The 11059-nt window shown below is 26.0% G+C and overlaps 1 protein-coding gene across 1 annotated transcript; it reads left to right on the top strand.

Annotated features, from left to right (window-relative positions):
• Positions 1 to 8682: 8682 nt before the first annotated feature.
• Positions 8683 to 11059, top strand: LOC101204872 (50S ribosomal protein L19-1, chloroplastic). Its single transcript, XM_004147183.3, has 5 exons — positions 8683 to 8851; positions 8929 to 9240; positions 9741 to 9827; positions 9922 to 10055; positions 10654 to 11059. The coding sequence occupies exons 1-5, from the start codon at positions 8828 to 8830 to the stop codon at positions 10760 to 10762; spliced, it is 666 nt and encodes a 221-aa protein (XP_004147231.1). The 5' UTR covers positions 8683 to 8827; the 3' UTR covers positions 10763 to 11059.

Below are 11059 nucleotides of genomic sequence, written 5' to 3'. Positions count from 1 at the left end.
CTGGGAAGAAAGTGAAGCAGAAGAAGGAGAAAGATTGAAGCGAGGGAGAAGATGGGGGAAAATCATTAATATATAAGGAGGAAGAAGAAAAATGAAAAGGAAGAAGGAAAGTTCATAGAGCCAATTTTAATCTTACCTATAAGTGTATTCATTTTTCCATGCTACCTACTCGTACCCTTTCCAAATTTTGACACGTCATTTTACTTTCAGAGTTTTTTTTGTAGAGATGACTCAATTACATTACACTAACGTTAATGTCGAGTGACTTAATTCTAAAACATCAATGAAAGTTAACTTTCTACTTACGTCCTAGAACACTCCAAGTACATTAGGGATATTTTACTTATCCTAAAATGGTCGGAATTCTAGTGTGATTTTCGTTTTTAATCACAAGTCTAGTTGTTGATTTTAAAAAGATGACCGTTGATTTTAGAAAAAAATCATATTATATTCGAGCTTCGATTATTTTGTGACGAAGGGACATCGATTTACGTTGTAGTTGAGTTTTAACATCAACAAAATGTTAATTTTTATTTTTTTTTAAAAGTTCAATTATTTGGCATTAACACCTTAGAGATTGGGACATCGGAAAAAAATCTCAAATTTAATTTTGAATTTTTTATTGTTTATTAGTATTTTCACCCTAACATTTTAAAATGTATTCATATAATATTTTATTGTATGGAAAAAAAATATAATAATTTGCTCAATTTGAATTAAAACTTAAATTTAAAATTTATTAAAATATAGAAACAAAAATTATACGTTTTGAAATATACGAAGTAGTTTTTAACTTCATTTAGATATCAATTTACATTTTTCAATTAATACAATTAGATATTAAAAATACAAATAAAAGGAAAGAAAAATAGTTTTTAACCATAAAATAGTTATCTTTAAACACACAAAAGAAGAAAAAAAAGTGAAAGAAAAGTGTTTTTTTTTTCTTTTTGGTATTTTTTTATTATTATTTGTTGGTCCTATTACAATTTTGAATTCATTAAATTAATTTCTTTACCCAAATTGCCCTCATCCCCTATTGGCCTATTTCACATAAATTATTCCTTTCTCATACACTTTCTTGTTATCCAATTATTAAATCCAATGCCTTTGTTTCACACAAATAATAATAATAATAATAAAATCAATTGGTCATGTTTCTCTACAATGAAGCAATCAAATTAATTTGTAAAAATGTAAGAATACATACATATATATATATATATATATGAAAAATGCATGCATATAGCCCACAAATGGCCTAGACTACTTTCTAAAAGGAATACTTTAAAGTATAATTCTATATAGGAAAAAAAAAATTCTAAAACTTAGTGCCCTCCACTTGTAATATCATTTTCTTCGTAAATTAAAAAAGAGAGAAAAAAAAAGGACCATTGGGGACAAATGCAAATGAATAATGAAAAATAAAAAGTATTGTTTATATATATATATATATATATTAAAGTGAATCAAAATATTTATAAATATATTTAGAGATAAATACTAATAAATTATTATGGCTTATTATTGATAGATATTGATAAATGACATTATGTTATTTCAATGTCTATTATAGTTGTAGACATATTTGAAAATATTTATAACAATTTTTTCATTTAAAACATATATACAAATAAAAAAATATATATCATTTTAGTGTTCGTACTTTCAAATTTGTTATATACTTTTCAATTTACTTCTATGCTTTTAAAAATCTTAAGTTTAGCTCCTCAAACTTATTTCTTTTAATTGAAATTGATTAAATAATAACCTATGAACATACTTTAAAAAGTTAACAATAACTTTAACTCAACTAAGAAAATCAGTATATACCAAAGACCAATAAGCCTTGAATTCAAATTCCCCCACCCTCCAACTGTAACAAAAAAAAAAAATAACAACAAATACTAAACGATGAAAACTGAAACTAATAATTTTAAAATATTAAATTATTGGTGTGAGAAATAGGACATTCCCACGTAAAAGCTAAAGTTTATTTATAAATGTTGAAAAGGAATAGTGGGGTTTGCAATAATAAGAATGAAAACCACTCAACAAAACGTAATGTATTAATATTATATAATGGTCTATATTGACCACTAAAAATAGTGACTTCAACCTTAAAAGTCATCACATACGAAACTAAAATTCCTCTTTCTTCATCCTCGTTCATGATTTTATTTAGACATAATACCACAAACTTTCATAGTGTGTAATTATTTAGATCATTCTTTTTTTTTTCTTATGGCACCTTCAACTTTCTCTCAATATATTTTAATACATTCATAACTTCTTAATAAATTGTATTAAATTCAGTTGAAAAAAGTTGCATATAAAAAATTTTCAAAGAAAAAGAAAATGCAAGTTTGAGCACTAATCATTCATTTATTGTTAGTCCAATTTTTTTGTATTGTTGATGGTTTCGTTTTATGCTTCGGTATTTTTCTTGACTTGACGTGAAGTGAAAAAATCGAACTTCTGATCTCAAAGTCAATATTGCAAGTTTTATGTCGATTTTTTTTCTTTAAACAATTATAGTTTATTTGATAGTATGTAATAGGTTCCGTAAGGTTTCATCCTTTTAAGTCAATTTTAATTTTGCTTTTAAAACTTCTTAAAATTGATTGCTTGGCCTATTGTTTTTGTTCTATGCTCTACTTTTTTTATAAAATAATAAAAAGAATAAAAAGTTTTTTTTTTAAAATGTAAAAGTAGAACTATAACTCTTATTCTTTATATATAAAAATATAAAAGTGCTTTTCATTAGTGGTGAAAGTTTAGCCAAAGTATTGAAAAGTAAAAACTTAAAATTTGTGGTGATTGTATTCATTTGCCATTTAGCCATTGACTTTATAGAGTCATTAGTGGACCATACACACTTTATAATATATATAAAGGACCATATAAATTTTGATAAAATGCACAACCACATGGAATAATCTAGAAAACCCCCCATACTTTAATTATTCCTCTATGTGCATGTACACCCACCTATATTCTACACTTCTTTTTATTTGTCACGTTAACGATCAACATGATGAATCAAAAAATCAAGTCAGTTGACTGCGTCAAAGACAGTCAGGTGGAGAAAAAGAGAGGTATGTTGGCGTTGGTTTGGAAAAATCCAAACCTACAATTCTAAAATATATTTACTTAAAATAATGAAATTGATTGACATACTGATTTTTACTTCTCGATGGTTGAGGTTGGTGTAAATATTTACTAAACCGACCATAGTCGGTTCGATAGTGATTTGTTCAAAAAAACTCACTCAGACTTGCAAGTTTAATCCATGAAAATTTATAGTAATGCCTAATAACTTAAATAGTGTCTAATATGTCTATTAATTTTCAATCATTTTCGACAAGTTACTATTTTTAAAAAAATGTACTGTGTTTGTTAGGTTTAAGATCTATTTGACATTTTTAAGATTGTTCGAATCTATCTCATATACAGAATTTCGAGTATTAGTTTTTCAATTGATATAACATTCAATCTTATAATAATTAATAGATTTAATTATTTTTAATGTATGTAACAGTGAACATATGACATGGATTTATTAGATATAAAATTAAAATATGAAGAGGTTATTAAGACTTTTTTCTTTTTTTGAAGTTTATGAATTGATTAATCTCATAGTTAAATGTTCAATATCCAATAAAATATTTTAGATATAAATTAAATATTTAGAGTAAAATTTTATAATTTAGCTTTAATATTTTTAGATATATAACTCATAAACCTACAAATAGAAAAAATAAAATATTGATTTAAAAAGAAATTGTATTTGTGGCATATTTATCTCATTCTCCATATCTATTCGAAAATCTTCTTTTATCAACTACTAATTTATAAAACAAATCCAAATATAGTTTAATTGATTTGAGACATATATCATCAAGCAAATTAGACGTTTAAACTAATTCGTACTACGACATTTGAACTAAAACGTACTTAATTGGTCAAGATATCAATATTACATAATTAATGAATTAATATCATCTTTACACAAATAACAATCCTAAGAAAGCAGTTGAAGAATATCCAAAAAATTAAAAAAGTGACTAAAATTATCCTATTTTTTTATGGAACAGCGTATAAACCAATAATTATAATAAAAAATAGAAAAAATTACATTATTATTTGTTTTGGTCTTCGAATTAAAAAATGTATCTTTTTAGTCTTTATATTTATATAAAATAAAAATAAACTAATAAAAATGTATATTTTTTTGTAGCTTCTAAATTTTAAAAAATAGTTTTAAAATATCACTCAAATAACTTTATATTTCTAATTTAAGTAATTATATGACGTTTTAAATTATATACTCTAAAATTACTTTTTAGAAACTGAGGATTAAAAAAAAAGTACCTTTTGATAACAAATCATATGTCTATTATTATAAAATATATATTTTTAAAACTCGAGAATTAAACACACGTATTTATTCAAACTTGGTGGCTGAAAATATAATTTCTTTCTAATTAGAAAAAAAAAGTTCATTTAAGAAGCTTGATTTTTGCATTGAAATCTTTGAATACAAATAAATATATATATATATAAATTGTAAGTTAGTTCATGTTCTATGGTTGTTGGTGTAGCCATGTGTGTGGCTAACATTCAAAATGCTGAAAGAGAGCATTTAGATAGAGAATATAATCTCTCTTTCTCTCTCCCTCTAAACAATTCATGTGCCCAAAGACAAAGAGGGCCATGTCACACGAAAGCAAGTACAATTCCAGCCTAGCATCCAATTTTCATCGACGTGACAAGTCGGGTTAAGTTACACACTTATCAAATTAAGAAGTCGAGATTATACTTTAAATATACAAAATTGAGCTTACTTTCTTCACAAATATAACATAATTTTACTTTTTACATATGGTAGACCATGATTTCTATCGAGTCTATTTCATATAATCATAAATAAAAATATATTTTCTTAATTGTTCTATAATCGAGTCAATTTAATATAATTAGATAAAGAAATAGCATTTGTAAACATCACATTTTAATAAATATGGAGCAGTAAAGTTTGGGTTTGGGTTAAAAGAAATGTAATGATAGAAAACTTTAGATTTTTAAAAAGAAAAGAAAATAAAGAGTACTTTAAATTTGGACTTTATGGAAAGGTGTAATCAAATGTGTTTAGACTAAAATGAGTATATAATAAAAGAAATAAATATGTGCTTTTTTACTTTAAAAAGTGAGAGAGTATTTAATACATATCATTTTATTGACATATTTTAAGTTTAATTCAATAATAATTTTAAAATTTTAAAATTTGCAATTTTAATCCATTCATTTTTTTTAGATCTTAACATTACTCTTAAAATTTCTATAAACAAAATAATGTAAATATGTTTTCAAAATTACAGAAAGAAAACTAGTGAGCTTTTTTTTAAAAAAAAAATAAACAAATTATTATTAAAGATTAATTCTACAATTCATTATTAAGATTAAATTTAACACAAATTAATATTTTTACCAAAATATTTTAAAAATAGTAAAATATTAAAATTATATACAAACTATAACAAAATTCATCTAACTTTTTACGCTTCAATTAATTTTCTTTTATATATTTTGTAAATAATTTCTTCTTTTTTTACCATCTATAATAGTTTTTTTTACTATATACTTTGTAAATAGTTTTAATAATTTTTTTCTTTATATATCCCTTTTCAAATTTTGGTTTTGCAAAATACATTTTAAAAGAGATTAAAATTAAGAATATTTTTTTTCTAAAAGATAATATATGACAGATCTCCAACGAAAAATATTAAAGAAGAATGATAAAAAATATTTACACCAAACAAATTTAGATATTAAAGAAAAATGATAAAAAAATATTTACACTAAACAGATTTTGTTTCTGAGTGTTTTTTTATGGAGTGTAAATAGTTTGTTAATTTTTTTTTAAAAAAACTCAAACTTAAAATATAAATATAGTTAATAATAAGAAAATTTTATCTAAATAGAAGAAAATGAAAAGTATTTACATTCTATGGCACAATAAACAAAAACTTTAGACTTTGATTAAAATTTTAGTTATCTATTTTGGACTTAGATTAAAATTTTAGACGTTAATTCTTCCAATTTTCTAAAATTAGGTGTAATAGAAATTTATTGAATAATTGTTTAAAATTTATAACAAAATATTAAATTAGAACAATTAAAACAGAATATAAAGTATTAGTCTCCCTTGTAAATATTGTCAAATAACTATCAAGAAAGAAAAGTTGTTGTGATGTGATGTGTAACAAATATAAGAATTTATACACAAATTATTAATATCTTATGTAATAATAATGGAATAATTATAAAAAGAAAATTACATATGCATAAAGTTTTGCTACTCTTATGAATTTGGAAATTAATTGCTATCTTTAAAATGTTGTATATATAATTTTTGTCATTTATGAAATTAACAATAAATAAATAGTTTGATATAAATATGCATTTATGAATTGAGGTGCCAACAAACAAATTAGTTAAATCAATTTGTCATGCCAATAAATGCCCACTTATAAATTAGATATTATGAGATTTTACTCAATTTTAAAAATAATAATTATTACACAACTTTTTAGAAGTAGAAATAAATATATAATAGAAATGTAAAATATTTAAAGGGATAAAAGATAAAATTTATTATTTTTAATTTTAGAGTATTTATAAAAATAGAAAAATAAGTTAAAATAGTTTCAACCAAAATTTTAGTATTTATCAATGATAGTTATTAGTACAGTTAATGATGTAATTTAAAATTTTTACTATATATTATAAATAGTTTGTAAAATTTACTAATTTTAAAAAAAAATTCTTTAAATTTTATATAAAGTGTAAATATTTTATTAATTGACACTTTCTCGTATCTTTTAAATTTAAGACGAGTACAAACAAAAAAAAAATTAGTCGGTTTCGATCAAAGAAAATAAAAGGGTTGAACCATCTTATAAACATGACTAAAATTGGAGATCCAATTTAGGAGGTATATTGATTATAGCAATTTGTATAGAAATATCATTCTCTTCAAGAAAAAAGAAATCTTGTGGTCAATAAAATCAGTATTTTTTTTAAAGAAAGAGATGTATTTACTATTTAGAATTAAAATATCATTTTAATTCGGTTAATTGTTAATCTTAATATAAATATGTTATTTAGATTTTTATAAAAATATTATTTAAATTAAATGTTAACTTTAATATTTTAATGTAAATATTGGATGAAAAAATTCACAAACTAATCTTAATTTACAACCTTCTACTTTTATGATTCTCAAACTACAAAACTTGTTGTCATCAACTGTTTGCGTAGTTTTAATATACGTTAATTTAATGGGTTTGAGATGAATATCAATGATAACGCAAAATTAAGAATTAAAATATAGACATGAGTATCAATATAATTAACACAACAATTCAATACTTGTGATTATATTATTTAACAAAATAATAATAAGATCAATCACATCAAAAGTTAAAGAATGACTTATGAATGATGGTGTAATAAGGTTAGATGAATAAGTGGAAAATAAAAATTTAGAAGTGAGTGATGGTTATGGCTGAAAATGGAAATATGTAAAGATTGAAGAAGGGGACACTCAAATACAAAAAGAATAGACATGTTTTTGGATGGATTTAATGATCACATGTGCTCTAACAATATCCCAATAACAAAACAACACTTCTCATACCTTCTTACAGCCTTGCTATCTTGTTGCCTTTCAAACTAAGATTTTTTTTTTTTTTTTTTTAAAAAGCTTATAGACATTGGTTCATAGTTTTTTTTTTCTTAAAAAAATTATAACATTAAAGGGGGAATTGTTGAAATGAGTTGAGTATTATGTAGCACCTTTTGTATTGTATATGCAAAAAGATGTGTAATTGAAGTTTGATATACATGTTGTTACATTATCGTTGTATGATCATTTGATAAAGTCAAATTATTTGCAAAATATAACCAAAATTTAAAGTCTATTAATGATAGATACCGATAGAAGTATGATGACATTTTCATTGTTTATTACTAGTTTTTTTTTTTTATATTTTGTAATATTTTGATTCATTTTGTTATATTTGAAAACTAACCTTAATAATTAAGTATAGAACAACATTTATAAAGAATTTCAAATATAACAAAATCTATCGGTGCTAGACATATATCATTGATACAGACTTCTACTAATAATATACTCGAGAATTAGATCTAAGTTTTGATATATTTATAAATTTTGTAGATTGCTATATTTGCCATTGAAAAAACTGTAAATCTAATAATTAGATTTAAAACAATTAAGTCAACATTTTTTAAAATTTACAAATATAACAAAACATAACAAAATTTATCAGTAATAGAACTTATAGACTATGTTGCAAATATTGATCTATCACTCATAGACTATAATGGTCTGTCACCAGCAAAAATCTATCGTTTATAGAATTGGCTATATTTGCAACTCCTTGAAAATGTTAGTTAATGTAAAAAAATAATATATGTTTGGAATTTCGTATGGGCCCTAGGTTTAAGAAATGGAAGCCCAGGCCTAATGGCCCATTTTGATCGTTGAAATTCATTTCGTTTATGGATCCAGCCCAGCCCACAACCTAAAAGAAGACTTTTAGCTATTCGAGTCGAACAAACCCGACCCGACCGGAAAACGATCTTCAAAACTTTCAACCCGAAAATTGATAGTGGATAAGAGTTCATCTCCATCTTCTCCAAAGAGAGAAAGAAGAGGAAATACAGAGAAGTTCACTGCCATGATTCTCTCTCTTTATCTCTAATTCTCTTCCATTTCGAAGCTCCAATTCCTTCATCAATGGCCTCCAAGATTCTTCCTCAGGTACCTTCCTTCTCTCTTATTTTTAACATTCTCACTGAATTCTCCATTCTCATCTTCATCACACTTCTCGTTTCAAGGCCGTTATTTCTATTCCAAGAAACCCCAATCAATGTGCCCCAAGAAGATTAGGGTTTTGTTCCGCAGTTTCTGGTACTCGTGTTTCGTTTTCTACTCTTTCCTCTAGTTCAATCGGCTCCCATTTTCATCATACTGTTGCGGCGCCGTTGAGACGGGCGTTTGTTGTGAGAGCTGAGGCGAATCCCGAAGCGGATTCGGCAGCTGAAGAAGCTCCTGAAGCTGAAGTAGAAGCAGCAGTGGAGTCTGATGCTCAGCCCGAGGAGGAGAAGCCGTCAAGAAAGCCTCGTGTTAAGCTCGGAGATGTAATGGGGGTAATTGTTCTATCCATTCTTCTCACTAAGGAGCACCTATACATATATTTTTCAGTTTCGAAGCATTTCTGCAACCGGAAGTGCAGTTTTGAACTGATTCTTTTTAATTATTTTCAATTATTCCAAAGAATTGTGTAGGCTCTGTTCAATAGCCATTTGGTCTTTTAGTTTTTCAAAATTGTATTTGTTTGCTTCAATTCTCTAACCATGGCTTTCAAAACTAAGCTTAAATTTTGAAAATGCTCCTAAACTGTAGAGAAATCAATAGGTGTAAGTAGTGTTCGTAAGGAATATCAAATGCTTATCAAACGGAGGCCAAATAACTGCTCAGGAGTCGCAATTGATCTCTCTCCATAGAAACTCTTTGATAATTTCAATTTAGAAATTGTAGAATGTAGAAAATTTCTTATCTATCAGTCCGTGAGAATGTGACAGTTAAACATGTGATGTGATAATTTCATTTTAATTTTAGTTTTTTCATTCTTTTCTCTTTTGAATAGATACTTAATAAGCGGGCGATTGAAGCATCAGAGAAGGAGAGGCCGATTCCAGACATTAGAACTGGTGACATTGTAGAACTTAAACTGGTAAATTTTATTCTTAAACTCTATAGTCTAAACGCTTATAAAAGTGTGAGTGTTTCTTAAACTCATATTAATAAAAATGTTATTACTACTACAGGAAGTTCAAGAAAATAGGCGTAGGCTTTCTGTTTATAGAGGAATTGTCATATCAAAACAAAATGCTGGCATCCACACTACGATTAGAATTCGCCGAATTATTGCTGGTGTTGGTGTGGAAATTGTTTTTCCGCTGTAAGTATTGAGTTCATTTATTTCTTTCTAGTATCTAATATATACTGTCAGTAGAATATGAGTGTGCTTCATTTCAGTCTCACTTGCTGATGAACTCATTAAGCATGCATAAGATTTAGCTTATTTCTCTTTTCCCAATTTTTTGAAAAGAGTTGTGAAGAAACTATCTGGATTTGGATGACTTGAGAACAATTAAACCTTCCTATTTTTGGTTCAAATTTCTAAAACTGAACTTATCTTCAGAATCTGTTCTGTATTTAAACATAAGATTGAGTGTCTCCAGAACAATCTCACTTGATGATTTGGTAAAAAAGCAATAGTAGTTGGGGTTTGGATGACTTGAGGAATCTTGAACCTTGTTACATATTTTGGTCTTAAATTCCTCTTTCCATAGTAGTAAACCTCCCACCACATTCATCAAAATTAGATGAAATCCCTCACGATGAAATGATTAACATCTATTGCTATACCCTAAACAAATGTATACTTGGGGCTGAAGTTCTTGTTTGTCGTTATGAATGAAATAATATGAAAGGTTAGATGATGAATATTCTATTACCTGCTCGGTTACTAATCTCAAGATGTATTTTTATTGCAGATACTCACCAAACATCAGAGAGATAAGAGTGGTGAGCCACAGGAAGGTGAGGAGGGCAAGATTGTATTATTTAAGAGACAAACTTCCAAAACTCTCTACTTTCAAGTGAAACCCCCACCAATGCCTTTCCTTTTTTTCATCGACCGTCAATGGGTTGTATCTTGCTATGATTGAAAATTTCCTGTTTCTTTTTCATAGATGCGGACATTATTCTTCTGTATTTATATTATCCTCCCAAATTAACACTTGCTAGTTTATTTACATATCTGAGCAACAGGGGTTTGATGAAGGTTGCGGTCTTGCATTCAAAATGACGCAACCTTGCACCATGTTCCCAAGCGTTTTTTTACCAATGCTCATTTGTTTTCCCTCACTTTTAACTTTAATTTTATGAAGTTGGGTGTCT

Source organism: Cucumis sativus, chromosome 3, assembly GCF_000004075.3.
Source record: "Cucumis sativus cultivar 9930 chromosome 3, Cucumber_9930_V3, whole genome shotgun sequence".
NCBI classification, from domain to species: Eukaryota; Viridiplantae; Streptophyta; class Magnoliopsida; order Cucurbitales; family Cucurbitaceae; genus Cucumis; species Cucumis sativus.
The sequence above is the reverse complement of the archived record's forward strand: the minus strand, read 5'-3'. Positions and strand labels throughout refer to the sequence as shown.